General features: G+C 41.9%; 1 protein-coding gene across 4 annotated transcripts in view; it reads left to right on the top strand.

Annotated features, from left to right (window-relative positions):
- Positions 1-26,957, top strand: part of CACNA1H (calcium voltage-gated channel subunit alpha1 H) — a 710,377-nt gene that overhangs the window by 400,388 nt on the left and 283,032 nt on the right. For all 4 annotated transcript variants that reach the window (XM_089656030.1, XM_089656029.1, XM_089656027.1 and 1 more), the window contains exons 5-6: positions 5,613-5,710; positions 18,032-18,191. In XM_089656030.1, coding sequence (XP_089512156.1) covers positions 5,613-5,710; positions 18,032-18,191 — 258 coding nt within the window. The remainder of the gene's footprint in view (positions 1-5,612; positions 5,711-18,031; positions 18,192-26,957) is intronic.

Below are 26,957 nucleotides of genomic sequence, written 5' to 3'. Positions count from 1 at the left end.
TATTGGATTTATGGATCTGAAGTTGTCTAGTCACCCATCACCAAGGATAAAGCTATTAAACAATCACGGCTGCTGCCTCTGCATTATCACCCACAATCCCCCATCAATGTGAACATGCTATACTATGGAACCCTCAGCTCTGACTTCACCACAAGCCTTGACTGTCTAGAAAGCATCTTTGTCACCCCACACTGGGAAGAGAGAGCTTCTAATTAACAAGTGTCCAGGCGACTTGCCCAGTGCATTGTGGAGTAATTGACGTTTTTAACAGCGTGAACGTCAACATAATAAGTGGCTTGTTTTCTGCCATAAGTGGACTTGGAAGTAACATGCCTATTAGCGAGATGGGCCAATACGTTTCCCGCATAAGATACATGAATGCCGTGCTTCTGTTTGGCAAATTGGGCTTTCTCTTGTGAGTTGATTACATCAAAAGCTCAAGCGCCAGGCCACAGACTGCAAGACATATGAGTGGAAGCATCTTCGATATACCAAGACTATCACTACCTGGACATCTGTTTGGTAATAATGCAGAATGCCAGACAAAACTCATCTATGAATCCATAAAGGAAATATACACTGTATATACTTTCCAGCTCTGCTCTATGATTTTGGACATGCCGCTGGTGGGGGCATAGGAATAGGTCACAGAAGTTGAGTCAAAGCTCAGAGGGTCTCTGTTCTCATGCAAGGCCTACCCAGCCCAATAAGTCACCTTAAAGAGGACCTGAACTGTGCCCCAAAAAATGGCAAGCAGAGAGCAAAGGACTGTTCACTAGTATTTCCTGTGGGCTGCTTGCACCTCTTTTTTCCATTACTAATGTGGCAGCACCCAAATATTGCAGAGTTCCCCTTTAAGCTTTAACATTTCTAAAAGCATCTGTTTGCAGAACCAGGTCATCAGCTCACTTCCTCCCCCTCATTTCCTATGGAACAATGTGTTCCAGTCTAGCAGCTGACACCCTAACTTTCAGTTGGTGATATTTTATCTAAATGTGAAACCGCAAAGGCTATATCCTGAACTGCTCAGAATGTATTTTAAGGGTACAAAAAGTAAAGAGGAAATATACGCATTGTGACGTAATTGTTAATGTATACACCATGTAAGATGCTTTTCAAGGCACTTAGCTTGCAGACACGAGTCTGACTAGGTCAACCAGCTGGTAAATAATAAGCTTGTTTTCTTTAAATTCGTGTCCAGAGTTTTCCTGGAATTCCCAAAGTTGCCATTACACTAACTTACCTTGCCTTGTTTTGCAGTCTCTGTGTGGTGGCAGCCATCTTGGTAAGGGCAGGGCTTTGCTTCCTTATGTAATAGCTGCCCCCCTTATGACTGGTGATCTGATTGTAGGCAGGTGGAATAGGTGGTTGGGGAAGCTGCCACTTGCCTGGAGAGTGATTATGCTGCTTTGTCAGGTTAGTGGAGCTGAGGAGTAATGCCGCTATTCTGAGATCACTAAATCACTTCCTTGTTTACTCTGGAAGGAAATAAACTTGTCTTGTGAACTCAGCTTATTACTGGTGCTTGAGTTCACTCAATATAGGACTAATGTGTCCTCTGTAATGGGCTTCAGGCGCCACCTCGGGAGAGTCTGAGTCTAGTTTTGCAATTTTGTCAAACATTTTGGAGGTAAATGTGCCAAAAAAATATATTCTGCATCACAAAAGGGGCCCTGGATATGGGAAGTGACTGAGGGATAGGAACCAGTTTAGTTAGCAGGGACAGGTTGTCATAACCCCCTTTAGCCTGAGAAGTGGGTTGGAGCCCTCTGGGTACTAGAAAGTCATAGTATTGGATTCCTGAAGGGAAATGGTCTACTAGCTCCATGGCCAGGAGAGCTGCCAAGAAGTAGAAGAATGACTCCCACATAGAAAACCTATTACTCAACAGTCTAAGGAAGGCATGCTTCACTTAATCTATTTTATGTAAGCATTGCACTCTTGGTCCAACTTATGCCTGCTGAATATTGTCCCCTTGTGTACAGAAGTGACTGTGAAGATATTGGCATGTTTGTGTATTTGCCTGTTTCTTTTTAAAAAGAAAAAACTTCCTTTAAGGAGCAGTTGTGTTGTCTACTTCACTTGATACTTCTGTTACACAAGAGCACCCACCATATCATGACTAGAGGAGGAATGACTAAGAAGCAGAAGGAGCATAGGAAAAGGCACACATCCACACAATGACTGAAGCCGAAGCAGGGAGATCTTGGCACTGCAGGTCCACAGATGCATCTTCCTCTCCAGCAAAGAGAACAGTAAGCAGCACAGTAGTGACATCAAAATCTGGTGAGACTAGCAGTCAGGGGCATTGTAGATTTACAGCTATGAGGCTCAAGGCACGTAAGTGTCTGGGCACATGAAATACACTGCTGTTTTTAGGATAAATTCAGGACACAATGTACAGTTTTCAGGGCGCAATTAAGAAAGAGACACCAGCATGCAGTAATTGTCTACTACATCGCCCCCCACAAATTTTCTTCACGTTATCCCATAGTGACTAAGAGCAAACAATATGGTTTCAGCCACAGCCTTCATCATGGGCATTCGTCAGATCTTTTTGGGATATTGCTATTGACTCTAGAAATGAGGGCAGACGAATTTAGGAGAAAAAGAAACACCCACCCCCACATCTTTATAAAAACAAGAAGAATGGCAATCACTTGTGACAGCCAATGACAAAGCAGCGAGGCAGAAAATAACCACAATGGCTTGATTGCGAAGACATATAGAACAGGGATAGAAAAATCAATACAATATACACTTTGGTACATGCTGAAAAATAATACCGCTCATTATCTTGGACAAGAATGCAATGGACGTTATTTAGTTAGGGCTATTCTTGTCTGAGCGCCAACCTGTTCTAAAGTACGGTACAATTACTGTAAATAGTAAATGAAGGGAGGAAGTATGCTAATCATCCAATTTATGACAAAATGTTCTTTGTTTTATTTGAGCATGATTGTATAAGAATGACTTTTGTTCTAAGAAAACAAAAGTCTTTTTGGTATATTTTTTTATACATATGAAAAGACTTGCTTCACGCCTAACTCCAGACAAAATTCAAACTTTTTTATTCAGTTTTGGATAGAGTAGGAGGTCAGTTAAGAGGCTTTCAGGGGGACCAGATGGCACAGACAGCATTAAAAAGTCAGAATTTTTAAAGATGAATTCTGTTGGACAACTTTCATTTAAATATACTAAAAGTTGAACTTTAGTCAGAAAATTAAGTCCTGCTAGATCACTTCAGGCTGGTCCGTTTTGCAGGTATATCCAACACAACAAACACTTTACTCCTGTGGTAGGAAAGGACTCAGTATACCCAATAGGAATGTTCTGGAATTTTCTGGAATATGCACTGCTTGCTGCCCTCAACAGACCGGGGTGGTCCAAATACACTGGATACAAATGGAGAAACAGAAAAAGGGTGCACCGACCTAGTGCATTATCGTTTAAAATAATTTATTGAAGAAACAAAAATAGGTATCATACTCACAATGGACATATTAACACAGGCATGTCAAACTGAACAAGATGTATGATCCAAACAACATCTGAGTCCATACGATGGAACCCTGGATGACCAACTGGCTAACGCGTTTCGAGGACACAACCTCTTCCTCAGAGCCCTGTTTCTCCATTTGTACCCTTTTGCAGGTATAGCTATGTAAAACATTAAAAATAAGTGTTTATGCTATTTAAAATCCTGTAATGCACTGTGTCACCCTGCTTTGCACATGTTCAGTTTCTCTCTAATATTTTTGCACTGACAAAAAAATATAGAGGCCAATCTGCTGACAGCCTTAAGATTTACTGCTGCTCAGGGGCTGTGGGCTTCAGCAAAATGGCAGCCTCAAGCAAGAAGAAACAAGATCAACGCTGGAGGCTATTTACAGCACATACTAATTTTAATAGTATATTCTCCTAGATTGTAAGCTATAAGGAACAGGGCCCTCTGTTTCCTTTTATACCAAATTGTATTGTAACTGTAATGTCTACCTTCATTTTGTAAAGCGCTGCGCAAAGTGTTGGAGCTATATAAATCCTCTATAATAATAACAACAATAATATAATAATATGTGGAATGTATATTCCTTGCTAAAGAACATTATTTTTTTTATCAAGTTGTTATGGATAAAGTTTTGCTTAAATAATAATCCCAAACGTGTTTAGTAGGCTAGACTCTTGCATGTCCCTCCACACCAGACTTATCAAACCATATCTCTGTGGAACTGGCTTTGTGTACCTGAAATTAATTACTTTTAGCCATATTCATGCATATAAGATTTTAATCCACCGAAAAGGAATCGTCTTCAGGTCTTGTGCAAACTGCCACATTTTAACAGTCAACTCAATAATATGTAGGGCAGTGGTTCTCAACCTGTGGGTCGCGACCCCTTTGGGGGTCAAACGACCCTTTCACAGGGGTCTCCTAAGACCATCAGAAAACACATATTTCCGATGTGTAAAGAGTAGCTACTGTGTAGAAAGCAGCTGCTGTGTTGAAAGCAGCTACTCTGTTAAAAGCAGCTACTGTGTTGAAAGCAGCTACTGTGTTGAAAGCAGCAGTATTGGAGGTAAAACGACACGCATGAATTATAATTACTGGGTAAATAATTTTATGGTTGGGGGTCACCACAACATGAGGAACTGTATTAAAGGGTCACGGCATTAGGAAGGTTGAGAACCACTGATGTAGGGGTTATTTGAACTGCATTTGCTTCAGAATAATTTTCCTAAGAAAATGTTCAATTGCAAAATACAAATATCAACAGTAATGGATTTAGTTTTTATGAATTGGTATTTTATTTCTTGGATCAGTGCTGGATTTTACCTAATCCGCTCAATATAAGCATGATAGAACCTAACAATTACCACCAACAGGAGCTAGTAATATTTTAAAGCTGAAGTTCGGGCTGGTGAAAAATATAATTCTTGCAGTGGGACCCCCTCTGCATTGGGGGGTTAGAAGCTAGTGTTGTTTTTACCTGCAATGAAGTCCTTAATAAAGAAATAAAAGAAATATACAATAAATATACAATATATATATATATATATATATATATATATACTTACTATATTCTTGACACCCCTGCCAGCAAGCATTATCTTCCACTCTCCAGTGCTCCAGGGGTGGTGAGACTTAGTATCCCCATGTCCAGTGCAGGGCCACTAATCCTGCATTGTACAGAAAGATATCAGAGAGCTGCTTCAGGCCAGGCAGTGAAAAGAGGAGGCTTTGGGGTACTGGTCCTACAAAGAGGAGGAAGCCTGCCAGAGCAAGGAATGCAGTAAGTATTTCACTTAATTCATCACCCCCTAGGCTAAAGAAGCATTTAACACTTCCAGTGTCCAGGGGGCCTCACTGCAGTGGTTCATTTTCCAAACCCAAGTTCAACTTTAAAGTGGATCTCTGCTTTGCCCAGCATGAAAAAAATCCATGTTCACTTTAAGGAGTGATAACCATAGTGATAATTTGGATTTATTATTTTCAAAGGTATTGTCTCTTATTAGATTTCCTTTTGGAAGTAGTTTAGGCTGTTGTGGGCTCATTTAGAATCAGCAAAAATGAAATATCCTTTCTATTGACTTACCTCATGCCATTTGTTTTCTAGGATGATGGAGTATTCTCTGGATGGACATAACGTCAGCCTGTCCGCCATCCGCACTGTACGAGTTTTAAGGCCGCTAAGAGCCATTAATAGAGTCCCAAGTGAGTATTGTTCATGCTGTATGTGACTATATACCAGACTTCAGCAACTGTGAGGGATTTACAAGGCAAAACAAAGACTACCAATGACTAGCAGTCCTTCTATTGCTGTATTCAGCCTGCTCTTAAACTGTTTTGGTTCTGTGGGTGTTTTTCATAATGTCACATTCAAAGCCTCCATGGCATTGTTGGCTAGAGTTAAAGTGAACCTGTGGTCAGGCTATGGACATTCATTCATTCACATTTTCTTTGAATCCGAAGAGTTTTAAAACAAGCCCTCAATGACCTCTGTAGCTTCAGGCATTGTGGAGAAATGCATCTTCAAAGCATATAGCCAAAGCAACGACATGATCCATGTCTTCTCCCAGCAGCTCCCCCCTCTCAGCAGTATCTCAGCAGCCTTGTAATATAAACACAGAGCAGGTGTTCTGGAGTGGCAAGAAGGACAGGTTGAGCTACTGAGTCACTAATGGAGATAGAGAGCAGGAAGACATAAGCTGTTAAATTACTGCTGAGAACGGGTAGCAGGGGGAGTTGACCTGTTGAGAGAATGACTTGAAGGACCTTGGTGCTTCTACTGAGAACTTTGAGGATGAATTGCTCCACAATGCCTATGCTCAGCTACAGAGGACAGTGAGAACTTGTTTTAAAGGTCATTTACTTCTTGTTAAAATTATGAAAAAACTATCCATAGCCTGGCCAAAAGTTTACTTCAAACCCACCATTGGGTCTGCAGCATCTGATATAGACCAACTGTTGCAGGCAACAGTGTTAGTAGATACGTTTTTAGCCTTTTAGCTTAATATACCCTTTCACACACATAGATGAGTGTAGCCAGTGGACTTATTTAAATCTTATGCAAACAATACCTTACATGTTCCCTATCGTTCATTAAAACTTTCCAAAGTATGAAAGTTTTCGCTACTGATAATTCAGCGCAAGATGGGTTTTCCCATCTATTCTGTAATTTCTTGCTTACTTTATTTTGTTCTGCAACAGCAAACACTCCAGGTATTTGGTCTGCCTAATACAAAATAAATCTAATGCTTAGTGAGTAAAGCAGCAAATGTTAACAAAGAGCTGTTCACATCTATTCAATTTTAATAGATACAAACTTTAAAAATGGGCCTAAAGTCAAAAGCTAAAAATATCACCCATATGCTTACCTATGACCTAGAGTAGGACCATTAAGTCTACAGAACCCCTGGTTCCAATATACTTCCGGCCTAATTCTGTGAAACCAAACATGTGTAAAACAGAAGCAATGATAGGATGCATCATAGCAGCCAGTCAATGCCTCTGCCTTAACTGCCAACCAATACCTCTTCCTCTCACATTATCTGTCTTCTAACCTTGACAGAATTCACAAAGAAACTTGTGCCTACAGTGCCATAAGGAGACATTAGTCTTCACAAAGCCTTAGCACAGATCCCTTTGTGCATTCTGTTTTTTTATAAACATCGACTGCTTAGGTCCTGAAGAAGGGGGAGGCTTTTTAACCCGAAATGCGTTGGCTGTATTTGATGCTCATTATTAAATGTTTCAAAAAGTCTTTTAAGTGAGCTGAACTTTTGTATCAGGCTCTCCTCCATAAACATTCAAGGATCAAGCTTTTGGTGAGCACTTCCTTGTGTTGGTATCGGTGGGGTAGCAGCCTAGGTCCAGAACATGGTCCACCCATAGAAGACTTCAACCATGGATTTGCTTCTTTGAAGAAAAAATCTGTTTACAGTAGATCCATCAGTATCAATTTTCACTTCTGTTGGTCCAGCGCTATTACACACATGTCATGGCAAGGAGTTCTCCTTTACTGTCCAGTCAGCAGACCAGGGACAGGTCAGTGACCAAGGTGCTTTGCCTAAGTGCAGCAAGAACAATTGAGGTCACCAACCTGCCTTTGCCATCTGGCTGGTCAAAGTTACAAAACCTATGGCAGGCAAAGCTTTTGAAGAATACATGTTTGAGCTGTGTATTAAATATTTGTCTGGAATTTAACAATAACCACATGTGTGGATTTCCCAGTTTAATTATCAAAGACTTTTAATAAAAATAATTCAAGGCTGAAAATGACATCTTCAGCCTGCGAATGGCTCTCGTATCCATTATCTATAAAAGGTGAGAAGGAAGGGTTGGCAATTCCCACAAGCCCGCCGCAGCCTGGAAAAGCAATCTTTAGCAAGAAAGGAAATAGAGGCAAATTTGCTTAAGGTCACAAAAATAAACCAGCTAGTGGAAGCCCCAAGACTGCGCCGAGGTCATCCTCTGCCGAGTTAATCAATGTCATTAGAAATATAATTAAGTTCCATGCACAAAGACAACCATTCCCTGGGTTAATAAAAGTCGGAGTACAGCAGGTTGGCGGATTTGTAGGCTCCTGAAGGAGGCTTGTGTATCATATATGGACAGTCTGCGTAAGTCATCTGCAGGGGCAGCTCCTAATAATATCCAGATGCTTGAGGTTTTCTGCATTTCTGGTAAAATGTAATATTTAATCATCTTGTAGGAAGGAAAGGACTTAACTACAGGAAATGGCACTACTGTAGGTGCAGGGGTCCATGACAGATGTATGGCGTGGCCTTGCTCAGAAAAAAATACGAACACCTGTTATAAGTGTTGACTTGTCCATAAAGAGAATCTATGTCTTCATTTTTTAGACATTTACATGAATGTGATCAACTTAAAGGGTCATTCCATCTAAAATTGATATTTAAGATACACATAGATCCTGATGAGCTGAGCCTACCCTTCGTTTCATTTAAGTCTTGAATACTCCAGCTGCAAGATTTCCCTGCCATAATTCCGGACTGATCCACCTCAAAGATTTGGGTTTCCCCGCCCTGTCCTAGCCCTTCCCTGCTTTAACCTAAACTTAAAATAGCTGGAGTTGAACTTTAATGAGAGTCCAACATTCTTACCAACATATAATATTTAAAAAACTTGCTTCTACATATAGTTTCATGAAATGTTTACATGGAATTGTACATTGGGGCAATCATATTAGCTCACTATAAATACATGCTGTGCTTCATGCATTGCAGTACAGCACAGCTGTTGTATGTTACCAGTTTTCTGTTTCTCAATGCAAATGTTTGGAGTTTACATGATTCCTACTTATTGATTAAATTAAAGTGATAATAAAAGCTCAGCTTTTTTTAACTTCACTGCTTAGCTTAGCTATAAAGGCTTCAAGACATAATACCCCAGTGTGCCCAAACACTTACAAAACTCCCCCATTCTCTGCCGCTTGCTGCTGGATTAGTTTTCATGACCTTCAGGGTAAGGGAGGGTGCTGAGGTGACCACCAGAATCAGGTTGAAGGAAGAAGATCTGGACATCAGAAGGCATCATAATAGGTAAGTCTTACATTCGTAGGGAAAATCAAAGAATAAGTTTTAATGTCACTTTAATTCAGGGTTCTCCAAGCTTTTCAGTATGAGGGCCACATAGTATAGTTTACTAATATTCTTGGATCAAAAAAGAAATCAGTTCCATAAATAAATGAGTCCCCCTTTACATCACAGTCACCATTAGAGTCCCCCCTGGCATCAGGATCCTTAACAGAGGCTCCCCGTACATCAGAGTCTCTGTCAGAGTTCATCTTACATCAAGGTCCATCCTTTTACACGAGGGTCCCCATCTCCTTACATCAGAATTTCCATCAGAGTCCAATTTACATCAGAGTCCACCCTTATGTGAGGATCAACATCAGAGCCCCCCTTACATAACAGTCTCCATTAGAGTCCCTCCTAAACCAGGATCTCCATCAGAGTTCCCCCTTATATCAGGGCCTCCATCAGAGTCCCTATTTCATCAGAGTCCCCTTTACATCAGGGTCTCTATCAGAGTCCCTCTGAGATCAGGGTTCCCCTCACTTACATCAGAATCCCTATCAGGGTCCCCCCCCTTCTATCAGGGCCCCCATCAGAGTCCCCCCTTATATCAGGGTCTTCCACAGAATGACCCTTTCACATGAAGTCGAAGCCTCTGGTGATCTGAATCCTGAATGCATAGGCAGCCTCTGCTGACCTGAGGATATGCCACTGATCAGGGGCGGACTGACAACTCATGGGGCCCACGGGCAATAGGGGATCATGGGGCCCCTGTGTCCCTGCCCAAACTCAAAAAAGCCTATGAAAAAGGTACCAGGAGCATCTCATGGGGCCCCCTACTGACCTCGGCCCTCGGGCAGTGCCCGAGTTTCCAAATGGTCAGTCCACCCCTGCACTGATAAAATCTTATTGCAGCCAAATCTGGCCCACGGGAGACCCCTACTTTGAGTTATTAAAGATGCAAGCTTTCGGGATGCCTATATCAGGCATCCCCAAAGCTTGTTTAATAGGTTAGCCAATAAAGCGTATCACTTCTCTTGGCTAACACAGTACAATAGTGCTTTTTCTCTATGAAAAGGTTCTATCAGTAAACTTCCACTGAAAACAATATGCACTGTGGGCGGCTTACCTTGTAATTGATTTTCCAGCAGCAGTGACTCACCAAGTGTGACATCCAGATAGTAATTTAAAGCAAACCCTACAGACATGTGTATGAATTATATACATACTCATGTTCTGAGGGCATTTTTTTTATAGCTAGGACAATCTCATTAAAATGGTACTCCTGCATAAATAAAAGGTCTGGTACATATAAGTTTAATTATCTACCTGATTTGCTTTGGAGATATTACAAGCCACCCTTTCCTATATAGACGAGCCATTCTCAGCCAGGGTTATGTGGAACCTTAGGGTTCCTCCAGGGGTTGTTAGGGATTTCTTGAGCTGTGGCTAATTGACCTTCCATTTGATGATGCTTGCATAATTCTGGAGTCAACGTCTCTTGGCAGAGCCAACTGCATGATATCAATTATCATTCTAGTTTTCTGTAAGGTTGCACTCTTCCTACTGACTGCCAATGTAAGAGGCATTTTTTACCACTAACCCTTGATGAATTGCTTTTAGTAAGAATTCCTTGAGACCCTCAAATTATTTTAAGGGTACCTCTGGAGTACAAAAGTTTGAGAAAGGCTGCAATAGTCTGATGACCATGATCAGAAGTGTAGCACACAAACCCCTGATGGGTCCCGCTATTTGTACCAAATTCTATTCCCTTATTGGGTGCATGGTAGCGAGGCACACAGCAGTTCCCCAGTCTCTCATAAACATAAACCAGGCAGGGAGTGTCTTTTTGAAGTCTACTGCTAGTTAAACTTGGTTGGGGTGTAGGGTCTGCCTTAGGATACCCCAAATCTAGTTCAAACTGTAACAGAGGATGCTTTCTGGTAATGGCTAAACTCTTCATGGTGGACCTCTTGTGATGAGAAGTAGTGGACAAACAGCATATTGAAGCAGCCCTAAACCAGCAAATCGGGAACAATCTCCCCCAGGGTTCAACAGCATTCTCAAGGATTTCTCTCTCTCAGGCCTCTACTCACTGTGTCCCTGTGTACATGGATACCTCCTTCCAGTACCAGCCAGACTCTATATCCTAAAGCCTCCGGGCCAGATCTTTCATGAAACTCCTACAGTCTTTAGCTAATCTGCCCAGAAGGGCAGCAGCCCTTTAGGCTGGGGCTTCTCCTCAAGGACAAGGACCCATGTTCCAGACCCCAGATTATTTATACACACCTCAGCCCCTTGCTGGTTATCCCCTTGACCAAGGATTGGCTGAGGCTGTATGAATATTCAGTCGAGGGTCTGCTTCTTCCAACCCACTATATTCTAGAAGCTACTAGAAGACAGGGGGAAGCAGTTGAGCTTGCAACCATCAGTACACAGAACAGCCAAAAGCAATCAAACTCTGCTCCACTGGCTATAGAGGAGCCAAAAACTAAATTTACCTTATTTTACTGGCAACCCAACTAGGAGGGTGCTACAGAAGGAAAGGTTCTGCTGAGAGAAGGTCAGTGCAGAGCTTGTCAATGAGTGTAGCAAACCATCCACATGACTTTTTACAGTTCTTTGTCTGCCTAGCACAGACAGGAAAGCTCTCCACTGAGACTCTGGGGAATATTTTACAGATTCTAATACAGTGAGAACACATTTTTAAAGTCATAATTCAGCCGGCAACGAGCTTGACTTAGTGCAGCAATAAAACTCTTTTTAAGAGTGTAAATAAGTGATATGTTCCTAGATAAATGTTGATTGATTATGTTTATTTGCCCAAAAGGTGAAGCTACCCTTTACCTAAGAGAGAATGCCATTTATGTTATCCTTCACAAAACATGGCTTTGTAACAGCTCAGCGAGACATAATATAAAGCTGATTTGCTGACATGCATGGCTTGTGAAAGCCCTGACATTGTTAAAGTGTCACTTTGTCCCTTTACGGCATTGTGTTATAAAAAGCCAAGCTTGTAAAAGGAGACACCAGCCACTTGTATGGAGAGGCAGGATGGGAATTATATCTAAGGTGGTGCCCTCCCATGGTGACTTGAGATAAGGTTCCTAGGTTCCTTCACACCCCCTTTCTGCAGCCTGAAGTCAGTGAAGACACCTCTCCGGGGAGGGAGTTTTAAAATAATCTGTGTTATTAATACAGTTAATGTTACTGAGACATGGGTCTGGATATCCAGATATGCAATGGACGGGGTTCAAGGAACACGGGGTAGGCGAATGTGCTTTATACCTATGACAATGATCCCTCAGGCATTTGACAGCAATAAGCAACATGTTAAATCTTAAAGATAATCTCTGGGCAAAATTTGAACCCCTCCCTTACCCCCTCCCCTTATCCCTACTTCCACCTGCTTCCATCATTCCCTGGAGTTTTTTTCTAAACCCAAGAACCATTTTTTAATCAGTCACATGATCTAATGCAGCATCTGTTCCTTGAGTGATGACCAGGGATCCACTGTTGCAGTTCAGGCCTGCCACCAAGTGGTCTGGTTGCTGCCCCTTTAAGTGATGTCATCACAGCAGTCTTAACCCCTCCCTCATCAATGGACAGCCAATATGAAACATCCACATCACCATGAAGCAATGCAGGAATCATAGCAGGACTCCTCCTTTCTGCAGCCCAGAAGATAGGAGACATGAGACCAAATGGGGGAGATTTACTAAAAGTGAAGAGTGCAAAATCTTGTGCAGTTCTGCATAGAAACCAATAAGCGTTCAGGTTTTGTTGTGAAAGCTTAACTGAACAATCGGAAATTAGAAGCTGATTGGCTACTATGCACAGCTGATTCTGAGTGCACCAGTTTTAGTAAATGCTACCCAATATGTCACATGACCACAGATTTAGGTAAGAATTTAGCGCTTTTAACTTAGTTTTTTGTCTTTACAGAAGTAATTGGGGGATTAGCTAAAGGAAGGTCATCTAAACTTTTTTTGGGGAAGGGGGGGTTGTATAGAGATCAGCTTTAAAGTCCAGCTCCAGGAGTTAGACAAAGTCTACTCTTACTTTGGCTCCAAGGGATAAATGCTCCTTAGGTTTAAGAGAGATGATAAGGCTGTATTACTTACCTTGACCTAATCCAAGGACATAGACATTGAGCCTTGGGGACCCAGAGGAAAAAACGTAGGTGTCACAAGCGGCAAACCATAGTGACTTGTGCATTTGGCTAAATTGGGTTCACCATGGGAGCGACTTAGCATAGGAGTTACAAGATTCCCTTCAACAGCACAGCTCTTTCCCCCAAGTACAGTTCCCCCACCCAAGTACAGCTCTCCCCCCTCCAGTACATTTCCTCCCCCTCTTTCCCACTGTACAGCTCTCCCCACTCAGTACAGGCCCCCCTCCTTTCCCCCAGTACAGCTCTTCTTCCCCACCTCCAGTACAGCTCTCCCCCCTCCAGTACATTTCCTCCCCCCCTTTTTCCCACTGTACAGCTCTCCCCACTTAGTACAGGTCCCCCTCCTTTCCCCCAGTACAGCTCTTCTTCCCCACCTCCAGTACAGCCCTCCCCCCTCAGTAGAGCTCTCCCCATCCATAAAATATACTTACCAGACCAGGGCAGTTCAGAGTAAGATAAGTTCTCCCACAGCTGGGTCCTGTGACCAGAGCCAGATAGGAGGCCGACGGGCTGCAGGAACAGCTCTTGCTTTGGGTGTCCAGTGCATCTCTCAGCACTAGCAGCTGTGCTGCAGATGTTCTGGGGGGGGTTGCCCCCCCTAAACCATCTTTACCTACTTCCCTGACAACATCACATACAATGCAGGGCTATGAACTGTACATTGTATGTGGAGAAGGAAGGAGTGCAAGCACCTTAGAATGACGGCTTCATAACACTGGTTGCACCACTGGAGGGACCCCATTGGAGCAGGAATATGGTAAGTATTAATCTTTATTCCTCCACCCCTAGACTGAGTGAGCAGTCAACCCTTGCAGGACCCCATTTCAATGGTAGGTTTTGTTTAATTTCTAGAGTCTGGCTTTAATAAATAGCCTCCATGTGGAAACATTTTCTAAATTAGGACCTGAGTATGGAAGCTCTTCTCCAGTATGGCATGGCTTCACAACCCTGATTTAGGGGGGGGGGAAAGGAGCTGTTCAATGTGGAGTATCAGCATCTGAAATATTCTCCTGTGTAAGCTATGCTATCTAGAAGCCTGGTTGGCTGACTTGGGCGCAAAACATAATTCAGGTGGATTTCCCATCGTAGACGACAGATTAACCACTTTCCAACTGTAGAAAAAAAAAAAAAAATATATATATATAATAAGGCAGAAAAAGAGAGGAAGATGATATTGCTTGCCAGGGGTAACAAAGTCAGTTATTTCTACAAACACTTTGATGAAGCAGACGGTGTATTTGCCCTTCAGCTCATATATATCGTAGATAACCTGACTCCTGCACACAGTCAACCTTTTGTTTATTTATAGACGGCGTGCTATGACCGCTTAGTCTTTCTCCCGATTATGTAAGCTCACATATTAATTTTGATAGTTGGTTGATGGGCGGTATTTTGGCCTGGCACACACTTGTGTGGGTGTTCAGGCTTAGAACGGCTCATATCATGTTAATTCTGGGCTGAGATTACAGACAATTCCTTCATCGGCGTGGGGCCATTTGTCCTCTGGTGTTCTCGGCTTGGTTGTCATGGTGCACAACTCCAGGGAAAATCATTTCAGTATCCTCTAATCTGTCTGTATATAGAGGGGTGTATATAAGAAAGAGAGGGTGAAATTGGGGCATATTCGTGTGCCTAAATTCACCCACATGCCCGCAGATGACTATGACCAACAAACGTGTCTTATCATTGCAACAAATTTTCAATGACGGAAGAGCAGTGAATAGTCAGACGTTTTACCGGTTTAAAAATACAATTTTTTTTTTCTGTTTTATATTTCTTGCAATGCATGTCAGTGGGATTCAAGAGGAAATGGAAACAACACTTTTCTGTAACTTTTAATGGTTGCTATATTTTTAAATGTAAAAATTGCTCAACACAGAAAAAAGAGACTGTAACTGTAACACCCAAGAAAACTACCATATGCAAACAATCTATTATATTAGAGCATAGTGTAAAAAGCCCAAATTTTATATTAAATTACAATAATTTACAATACATGTGAGACCATTTACATTTCAGCTTTCTGAATTTTTTTTCCATTCAACAGTTGACACGTTTCACAAATTTTATTCGCTTCCACAAGACCAGTATGGAAATTACCCCTGTTCAGGGGCGGACTGACAACTCATGGGTCCTCGGGCAATAGGGGATCATAAGGCCCCTGTGTCCTCAAACCACACCCAAGAAAGCCTATGAAAAGGTACTAGGGGCATTTAATGGGGCCCCCTACTGACCCCGGGCCCTCGGGCAGAGCCCGAGTTCCCAAATGGTCAGTCCACCCCTGCCCCTTTTAGAAGTTATTTGTATGGTCTGTGTACTTGTATATTTTGTAATAATGGTAAAAGGCCAATAGGTGGATTCCCTTGCAGCGCACTGAGCAAATGTAACAGAAGTTGGGTATACTAGTGGTTCTCAAATTTTAGCCCATTCTCAGGTCAACACATTTCAGTTATTTTTTTGGCTCCCACAGAGCCAGCATGAAAATGACCGCTGTTAAGTTACTTGTATGGTCTATATACTTGTATATTGTAATTAATAGTAAAAAAACAAGATGTGGATTCTCTTGTAGCACACTGAAGTTGTGTATATCGGTGGTTCTCAACTTTATTGAGACCAGGGTCTGGGAAATTCTTTCAAAAAATGTATTGCCCCAACAGTAAAAAAAAATTATACTCATACAATAAAAGTATAGGAATGCAAAAGTATGCATTGAAATACTGCAAGGCTGTGGATGGGGCTGGGTGTCACTTTGGGGAGGTTGGGCTTTCTGGAGCGGGTTAGTGGAGTCCGCAGCAGACTCGGTGGTCCTGTAGGGGATGTGGTTTCTGGAGGGAGTTGTGGGCAGTTGTGGGGGCTAGGGTCACGGGAGGGGGTTTGGGGTCTCTGTCTAGGAAGCTGAGAGGTTTTGCAGGGGCACTGTGGGGGCTGGGTTGCACTGAGGTTGGGGGGCACTGTGTAGAGTTGGAGGCAATGCAGCAAGCTAGAGGACATGCAGGTGGCTGGAGAGCTGAGGGCTCTCAATAGGCTTGGGGCACTATGGGAGGTTGGGTGCATTGTGGGAGGTTAGGAGATCTGCAGCTGGATGGAGGCCTGAGAGGAAGGAGGCTGCAGCCCACCAAAGGCCACAGCCAGATGGTTGAGAACCACTGGTGTATACTACTCTCACATGTATGAGGCTGTTATTAATGGCCCACAAAAGTGTCCAAAGACGATATGGGCTTCCTATCTCTCCTAATACCATCTCATAGTTCCAATAAGTCCTTTTTTATGTACAAAGGTTAAGTTTAGTTAAGCTTTGGGGTTAATAGCAATATATGAATGAAAAAGTGATTTTCCCACTTTGTATCTGAATATGAAGTTTTAAAAAAAGCTGGGTTGAGTACTACAATAAATATTTGCTTATATCTTAAACCTGACACCCACACAAAATACATTCCAGATGTATCATAACCAAAGGTGTGCTTTTCTTTTTAGAAAAAAAGCTTGTTTTCTGCAAGAATACTGCAGAGATGGACCCTTGCTGTCTGTGTGTAAGCACTGGTCTCCAAGGTCTGACCAGGGGCGGACTGACCATTTGGAAACTCGGGCACTGTCCGAGGGTTCAGGGTCAGTAGGGGGCCCCATGAGATGCCCCTGGTACCTTTTTCATAGGCTTTTTTGCATTTGGGCAAGGACACAGGGGCCCCATGATCCCCTATTGCCTGGGGGCCCCATGAGTTGTCAGTCCGCCCCTGGGTCTGACATACTCCGAACTGAGTTAGAACCAGAGCTCTTTTATTAGCAGGGATTGTGAGCATTGATGATCACAGAGCTATAGGTCAAATTCAGCGGGGGGGGGGGGGGGTGTCAGACATCTGCAGAGAGACCACTGCTTCTCCAAAAAGAGCAAGGATCCTTCTCTGAAGCTGCTGGCAAGTAGGGCAGGTATTTTCTACACAGGCTATAGCTGGTTTAGAAAGTAAATAAGCAGTAAGATATTGCACAGCTTTTGTTTTGTTACACATGGAGTTTATGTTGCTGTTTTAAAATCAAGATTCAGTTGACATCACAATTTGGGATACAGAGGGCAATAAAAATCTGACAGAGGCTCTAACCTTGCCCTGTTCTATCTAAGGCTAGGTTCACATCTGTGCGGGCCGCATTTTGTGCGGGCACAAGAGCCCATTCATTTGAATGGACTCCCGTGCCCGTGACACTCAGAGAAAGAAGTCCCTGAACTTCTTTGGAAAACGCAGCCCGCACGTTAAACTCGGTTCCCAGTACGGTTGCATTTCCCAGTGGGGGCGGCGTGCCATTAGAACTAATGGCACCCGCCCGCGGGTCCGCAATTCTCTGTGCGGGTGGTGCGGCTGCACTGATTTTCGTGTGGATCTGCAGCGGCACCACCCGCACAGATGTGAACCTAGGGTAAGGCTAGGTTCACATATGTGTGTGTGGTGCTGCTGCAGATCCGCACGAAAATCTGTGCAGCCGACCACCCGCACAGAGAATTGCGGACCCGCGGGCGGGTGCCATTACTTCTAATGGCACGCCGTCCCCACTGGGAAATGCAACCGTACTGGAAACCGAGGTTCCTGTGCAGGCTACGTTTTCTGAAGAAGTGCAGGGACTTCTTCCCTGCGTGCCACAAGACATGGGAGTCCATTCAAATGAATGGGCTCTTGTGCCCGTGCAAAATGCGGCCTGCATGGCTGCATATATGTGAACCAGGGCTTAAACTAAATTAAACATCTTAGCTGGAGTTGGGAGCTTGTCTATGTCAATTAGTTAATATCATTGTCTAAAACCTTGGATTGATTTGTGGTGTTTCTCTCTCTGCAGGTATGAGAATACTGGTGACTTTGCTGTTAGATACACTGCCTATGTTAGGCAACGTCCTTCTCTTGTGTTTCTTTGTGTTTTTCATCTTCGGGATCGTTGGCGTTCAGCTCTGGGCTGGGTTACTCCGGAACAGGTGTTTCATGGACCAAGGATTCCAAATGTAAGTACCAGTTAATGTTCTGCCAATGAGTTTCAAATTATTATTTCTTTTTGTTGCAGCAACTGGGAAACTGTCTGCTGCAGGGACAGTGCTGGATTTTAGACAGCTTTACCCTTACAAATGTCCCTGGACATTAGTCTCAGACAATTCTACCGTAAAATACTACTTTTTTGACCCACTACATTCCAGTCTTTGACACTCAGTTGAAATCAAATGAATATATATTTAGCTAGATGCACATTGCACTTAAAACCTTTCGGTATCTTAGTCATACCTCCAGTTCCTGATATAGCAGTTTTTCCGGGAGTCTGAATCAGGCTGCATGTACACTACTGCTACGAAACATGAATTTAGGAGCTTTTGGTGTTTTTTTGCCAAAGCCCCTCAACTCAATAAAAGCCTATGTGTCCATGCTCACATAGACTTTTATCAGCGTTTAGCAGCTGAATTTAGGGGTAGTTAAATGTCCCTCTCCTGAACGCAGAAGAATCGCATCTCGGAGAGGAGTGTTTTGGCCAAATACCACAAACCGCACCAAAAATGTGGGTAAACACCCCTAAGCGCAAGTCACGTTTAGCACTTGGGCATTTATTAATTTCAATGGCAAGTATTTTGGCCAATGCAATGAATAAACATCCAAGAGCCAAACGCGGGTAATGCAGTACCGCGTTTAGACGTGTTTTTGCAGCGTTTTGCACTTTTCACCTGCCAGGAGAGCTTATCATCCAATGGAGCTTAGTGTATATGCAGACTTATACTGTGCAGTCCAACTGGTAACAAAGTGTGACCACACTGCCAAGGGAACTCAGTAGTCTAACAGACCTGGTCATATTTGTCCATCTCTACAAGAAAAGCCTGGGTGGGATACTTGCGATGGGAGATGTGACCATTATACAGCTCTTTCACCATAGAACACTGGAGTGGGATCATAACATAGGGCATGAAGAACAAAAAAGTGCTTTAATATTAAGTACTTGCAGGGGTGAAGGGCTAGCAGAGTGTAAGTATCAATCATCAGAAAACTTTAATTTTCGTGAAAACCTTTGAGTAGGCCACAACGGCAGTGGGTAAAGGCATTGGTGAGTGCCAGCTCTCCAATGGGTTTAAGTTCAGGGTTATTCGGTGAAATGACAGGTGCTCTTTAAGACAAAATCTGTTAAGGAGCAGCATTTGTTTTTTGCAGTTTTGCAGCATAAAGTATTTACATTACAAATTAGTATACGTGGCAAAGTTGATAGTGAAATACTGTTCCTCAAAAACAGTACTCTACATAATGAGCTTTGATGCACATGATCAACATCAAAGCATCTCTTACAATTAATTTTAACAAGCTGGCAGCTATTTGTGCCTTCTGTTGTAGCGAATAGTCAGCTGTAATGTGCCGTGTATGTGTTTGTTCATAATGGTAGACTCATGGTCCATAGGGATGGGATGTTGAGGATGTAATATCTTGTGAGGATATCCTACTCCAGCCATTCTCAACCAGGGTTCATTGGAACCCTAGGGTTCCTTCACAGGTTTCTAGGGGTTCCTTAAGCAGTGGCTGCCTGGCCTCACATCAGATGGTATATGCACTGATCTAGGGCAAACAGAATTAGGCAGAGCCAGCAGTACAGAATGAGACCAGTGATATTTTTAGCTCTCTGTAAGACATTCTGGTCTATATACTTGTATATTGTAAATAATGGTAAAAGATGTGGATTCTCTAGTAGCACACTGAGCAACAAAAGTTGTGTATACCGGTTGTTCTCAAACTTATTGAGACCAGGGCCTGGGAAATTCTTTCAAAAAATAAAATGCCCCAACAGAAAAAAAAATTATACTCATACAATTAAAGTATAGGAATGCAAAAATATGCATTGAAATGCTGCAAGGCTGTGCATGGGGCTGGGTTTCACTTTGGGGGGGTTGGGCGTTCTGGAGTGGGTTAGTGGAGTCCGCAGTAGACTTGGTGGTCCTGTAGGGGATACTGTTTTTGGAGGGAGTTGTGGGCAGTTGTGGGGGTTAGGGTCATGGGAGGGGGTTTGGGGTCTCTCTCTAGGAGGTTGTAAGGTTTTGCAAGGGCACTGTGGAGGCTGGGTTGCACTGTATGTAAGACATTCTGAACTCCACTAAAACGGGTATGCTTCCCACTGGCCATCAATGTAAGTGGCATTTTTCCCACTAATCCCTGATCGTTTGGTTTTATCTGGGATTCCTTGAGACATGATAATTATAAGGGTTCCTCTGGGGTGGAAAGGTTGAGAAAGTTGTCCTACATTGTCATTAAATGTATGACTTGTTATGAAATTGTAAAAATGCTAAAATGTTTATTGCGACTGCCTCCCACAACTTTTAGATTCAAAGTGAGGCTCTAAGAATATTTCCACTTGTACTGATGTTTTAAGGAGCTGAAAGAAAATGAGGATACATTATGGAGAAATTCACTTTCAGCTTTTTCATTGGAAAAGCCAAGTTTTGTCACTTTCTACCTTCTCCACAGAAATAAATAAAACGCTAAATGCAGAAATTCCTACATTTTCAAGGGTTTGCAAACAGTCTCAACTGATACCCCTTCTATGAGAAATAGTAAATATTGTAATATTAAACCATAATATTCAGTATATGTAATGATATAAGAGACTACAGATTTACTACAGTAGATGATCAGAGACTATAGATATACTACAGCAGATAGTCATAGACTGAAGCTATATCACAGAAAATGTTGGAGACTATAGCTATACTACAGTAGATGGTCTAAGACTGAAGATATATCACAGCAGACGTTGGAGACTATTAGGGGCGGACTGACAACTCATGGGGCCCCCGGGCAATAGGGGATCATGGGGCCCCTGTGTCCTTGCCCAAACTCAAAAAAGCCTATGAAAAAGGTACCAGGGGCATCTCATGGGGCCCCCTACTGACCCCGGGCCCTTGGGCAGTGCCCGAGTTTCCAAATGGTCAGTCCGCCCCTGGAGACTATAGATACACTACAGTAGATAGTCATAGACTGAAGATTTATCACAGGAGATGTCAGTGACTATAGAAATATTACAGTAGATGGTCAAAGACTGAAGATATATCACAGGAGATGTTGGAGACTATAGATATACTACAGAAGCTGATCAAAGACTGAAGATATATCCAGGGGCGGACTGACCGTTTGGAAACTCGGGCACTGCCCGAGGGCCCGGGGTCAGTAGGGGGCCCCATGAGATGCCCCTGGTACCTTTTTCATAGGCTTTTTTGAGTTTGGGCAAGGACATAGGGGCCCCATGATCCCCTATTGCCCGGGGGCCCCATGAGTTGTCAGTCTGCCCCTGGATATATCACAGGAGATGTCGGAGACTATAGATATACTACAGAAGCTAATCAAAGACTGAAGATATATCATAGGAGATGTCGGAGACTATAGATATACCACAGAAGCTGATCAAAGACTGAAGATATATCACAGTAGATGGCCATACACTGAAGATAAACCACTGGAGATAGTCAAAGATTGTGAACATGATACGACTGTGGTTGAATACTGGAGATTTTCTGCTGGGGTCGTTTAGAGACTGGGGACATATTAAGTGAGACTGCCATTACAGCCTGTTTACAAATCAGTGCTTCCCCTACTGACTTCTGAGGTATGAGGGCTGCACAACAAGTACCAAAGAGTAGGTGGTTGGGCACCAGTGCCACAATCACTGGACAACTACTGCCCAATGTCTGCCATTCTGTCAGGCTTTGACAACTTGCATTATCCATTGGGGAAAAAGACCACAACTGTCCCACATTCAATGAAAAAACAGTGAGGTTAGCAGTTTGGTATTATTGGGAGGTAGACATCTGCAAGCGTCTTCATCTAGGGACATGCACATCCCTGTACATTTGTATGAAGACGTTTGCAAAACTCTTTTAGATTTCAGGTGGAAACTGTAAGCTATCTGACTGTTGGAGATCTCAAAAGAGCTCCTAGGGGACAGCAAAAGAAAGAAAAAAAATATATTTGGAAATTTGCTTGATTTTCCTTGATATTTTTAGTAAGCTAAACTGTGGTAAAAGTGCACTATTGTTTCAGAAATGAGATTATTCCATGTGTAATTATTAGTTAATTTATCATTCATTCACCTTTTGAAAGTAAGAAGGAAATATGGTATAATAATCGAAGAGTAGCCTGCCTACCCCCGGACATTTTGATCCTTGTCGATCTAAATAATAACCCTTCCTTTGATAGGCTTCTGCTTCTCAAGAGGATTAACTGCCACAAGGTCGCTGCCATCAACAGTGCAGTTCAGCGTTAAGCATGGCAGAGCCAACGTTTTATGATGACACATAAATAGCGCACTTTCACCTTCAGCTGTTACAGAAGAAAAGGAGCTGCTTGTTATACATTAATCATTACAATTAATCCACTTAAACCAACCTTCTGGAGGAGCTAATCCATTCTCAACCAGAGCTCTTCTGCTAGGCCATTAAGGAGATTATATGAAAAGGGCCTGTGCGTTGTTATCTGTCCCTGCTACTAGGCAGCCTGTCATGTGTCCTAATGGGACTTTCTCTTGATAAGGAAGAGAGTGGGGCAACAGCAGGTCAAAAGGTTGACGTTATAGCAAAACGCTGAGCCCAAATATGGCCCTTCTACGCAAAACAGAGAGGTCAAACCTTGCAAATCCAACTGAAATGTGAGGAATTTCAGACATCGGCAGGGGTGACGGTAGACAGGCATATCAAGTATTATTGATAGGGACTTATTATAATTGCATTAGTAGCTAATAAAAACCTTCAAAGGTCAGGATAATATCTTCGCTATCTCTGGACTTTCTTGATTATCAGGACTCAAGTGGTAGTAAGAAAGAAAAAGAGAAAATGTACGCAATGTCCTTTAATGGTCTGCACAGCAGGTGTTATTATTGAACATGTACAAATTCTTGTACATGGAGACCGTATTTACTGGGGCTGACCAACTAAAGGAATAGAGAATACTCAGATTTTTTTTTTTTTTTCCCTTAAATTATTTAAGTCTTAATTATTCTAATCCCCAAATGGCTCTGCAGGATGGATGCGGCCCTTTACCTGCCTTTTTCAGGCCCTTGGGGCACTCTTCTTCCCACTGATGCAAGTCACTATTCCTCCTACTGGCAGCAACAATGAGGCACTATTCCTCCCACTGAAACCGACAATAAGGCACTATTCCTTCCATTGAAACCAAAGATGGGGAACTCGTCCGCCCACTGATACCAATGGTGAAGCAAAATTCCTTCTCCTACTGACCACAGGCGCTAAGTAATTTTTTTACTCCCACTGACCACCAGGTCTGAGATATTTAAAAAAATAGGTTGCACTTAAATACATACAAAAGTGTAAAAAAAAAAAAAATAACAAAACAATAAGAAACAATATTTTAAATCAAAATAAATTCCAGCAAAAACGAAAAAGTCCAAAAGTTCAAATAATCAATAATGTCCAAAATAATTCATCCCCACTAAATCCACCACCAAAAATGGTTAAATAGAACTCACAAGAGTAATATGCTGATTGTTGAAAAACCAGCATATAGTACTTGTTATTCTTGGAGAAATGAATAATATGGTGACAACAACACTGAAGAAATGAGGGATGAACTCCAACAGATGATGTGCTGCAAAGTTGAAAATCCACTCCAAAGGTGATTTAGTATCCAAACTGAGAGATGATCAGACCGTCACTCAAAAGAAAAAAGCGAACAATCATGGTGCAATATGTGTTTAAAAAGCATCAAACTTTAACCACTTGAGCTCCAGAGGATTTACCCCCCTTAATGACCAGGCCTTTTTTTGCTGTTTGGCGCTGCACTAATTCAAATGATAATTGCGCGGTCATTTACATCCTTTTTTTCACACAAATAGAGCTTTCTTTTGGTGGTATTTGATCACCTGTGCACTTTTTATTTTCTGCACTATAAACAAAAAAAAAACACGAATATTTTGAAAAAAAACAATATTTTCTACTTTCAGGTATAAAAAATATATCGTAAACTCAAAGTTAGTCATAAATTTAAGCCAAAATGTATTCTGCTACATGTTTTTGGTAAAAAAAAATCCCAATAAGTGTATATTGATTGCTTTGTGTGAACGTTATAGCGTCTACAAACTATGGTATAAATACTGTAATTTATGCCTTTTTTTGCTATACAGCACTGCACTAATTCAAATGATAATTGCGCGGTCATGCAATGCTGTACCCAAACGAAATGTATGTCCTTTTTTTCACACAAATAGAGCTTTCTTTTGGTGGTATTTGATCACCTGTGCGCTTTTTATTTTCTGCGCTATAAACAAAAAAAACACAAAAATTTTGAAAAAAACAATATTTTCTACTTTCAGCTATAAAAAATATATCGTAAACTCAAAGTTAGTCATAAATTTAAGCCAAAATGTAAGCGTGTTCCTGGCAATCGGAGCCCGTTTTAAAACGTGCTTTTGCGCTCCACTGCCGCCCTGCACACGTATATATACAGTGGCAGGGCGGCAAGCGGTTAATGAAGAAATGCACTTACAAGCAAGGTGTCCAGACTGACGCCAGTATAGACAGCATGTGTAATGAATACAGGTGACTCAGACCCAGCCAAACATGCACATGCTACGTGCAGACAAACCAGGAGTATTCTGAACCTCACATCCAAAGGCACCGCCCTAAGCTTTTCGTCATCGATGTCCTCACGCAGTGGATGGATGTGAGAGGTCAGCCCTCATTTCTCCAATGTTGTTGTCACCATATTATTCATTTCTCCCAGAATAACAAGTACTATATGCTAGTTTTTCAACAATCAGCATATGACTCTGGTGAGTTCTATTTAACCATTTTTGGTGGTGGATTTACTTGGTGATGAATTATTTTGGACATTATTGATTATTTGAACTTTTGGACTTTTTCGTTTTTGCTGGATTTTATTTAGATTTAAAATATTGTTTCTTATTGTTTTGTTATTTATTTTTTTGTTACACTTTTGTATGTATTTAAGCGCAACCAATTTTTTTGAAGTTTTGTATATTCTATAAGTTTATAGGCTAGGTTTTGCAGCTTACTGTTTTATATAATTTCTGTGGCGCTGGTTCTTTATTTATATATATAGGTCTGAGATATTGTCTACTCCCACTGATGCCTGGATATTTCTACTCACATTGGCCACAGTCTGGCCTCCCTTGCGTCTGAAGGGCAGTAAACTTGATGGTTGGTTCACATGTTTGGAGATTCCTGCTCTAAGATAAATGAGTATTCACTTTTCTAAGCCAACAGATCTTCTAGATTATGCCAGGAATGTGTATGGTGACATCTGTTACAGACCGGACCGTCAAAATCCAAGGACATACTGGTTCAGTGGCCACAGCAAAAATTTTATGGCCTGTTTCATTACTTATAGGGCCCATTGCTCACCAGTTGGCATGTGCAAACTGGTAATATAAAAAAGTAGCCATTTTTCTTTTTACGGTAGCTTTGGATAGAGTAGAGGCCAATCCAAATTTGAGACTTCTCACACAGATTCCATGCTTTGATACAGACTCTGTTTAATGTTCTCAAATTCCATGATCGGTAAAAGATGAAGGTACTTATTCCTGCAGGGTTCATGTTTCTATACTATCAACCACCCAGAATGATCCTCCTCTTTTGTTTTCTTCTTCATAATAATAGGCAAAATGGTAAATTGAGCTTGGCATGTGTGGCCATTCAGAGACCTGTATTAACCGTGCTGCTTGAGAACCTGGACAGCTGCTGTGTAACAGAAGCACATAGTTATTACTTCAGCTTTAATTTGACTCCTGATCCTTCAGCTTCTTGTTTTACTGTACATTATTAGAGTGAACATCCCTGGCCATACGGGATCTCCTGCATGGTAGGGGTTGGGGAAAGACCTGGTAACCTACCCTGTAAAAATAATTGCTAAGAGAATTCATGGAAAAAGTTGCTTACGAGTGACAGTCCATGCAATCACCAAGGGTTGGATACGACTGAATGGATAGATAGATAGATAGATAGATAGATAGATAGATAGATAGATAGATTAGAGTGAAAATATTGACTTCCAGAAAGTTGTACCACTACCATTCCTCAGGCTGTGCCCTAAAATTCCAAGTTAGGTTCTTGAGTGATCAACCAATGGGCTGGAAATCAAAGGATGTGCCTATGCTCCAACTTTGAGAAAGTTGGTATTTGCATAGGTATTTTAGAGTTCCCTGTGAATGTTCTGAGGAGACAGATATATTGAAGCAAAAGGTACATCTTAGCACCTTATACTCTTCTGTAAAAGAGTTATTTCATAATTTAGTATCACACATGAATATTGGTCAATATATTCGCTAACTGAGGTTTCATCTGGTTTCCTTTCAGGACCACATTGTCTCATGCAGAGTGGCAGACTATTTACAGAGTCCTTGCAAACTTTCTCAGTTAAAAAGTCATTTAAATTCTGCTATCCCTCTCACATGGCTAGGAAAATGAAAACATTCTGAAGAGGTCAAACCATCCAGCTAGAGTGTGCAATTTAAATGCAGATATGGTGAGCCTGGCGTAATAGGAGAGCACTGTCTCCCCTGCATCCCTGAGCTAGAGATATCAGAACTTCAAGGTTAAAAAGAGAACTGATTTGTCTATGCAAGAACCCCTTTGAGTAAAATTTTGGGTAATTATTATTAAGCAAGCCTTTGGGCAGGATAAAAGGAACTTTGTCATTGCCGGCTGTTCAGTCTTCTCAGGAACTAGTGGAATTCCAAATGGATCTGGTCATGTTACAACTTAGAAAGAATAGAAGAACAAACC

The sequence above is a fragment of the Staurois parvus genome, unplaced genomic scaffold, assembly GCF_062004578.1.
Source record: "Staurois parvus isolate SC_StPar_1 unplaced genomic scaffold, SC_StPar_1.0 ptg000882l, whole genome shotgun sequence".
Classification (NCBI taxonomy): Eukaryota; Metazoa; Chordata; class Amphibia; order Anura; family Ranidae; genus Staurois; species Staurois parvus.
The sequence above is the reverse complement of the archived record's forward strand: the minus strand, read 5'-3'. Positions and strand labels throughout refer to the sequence as shown.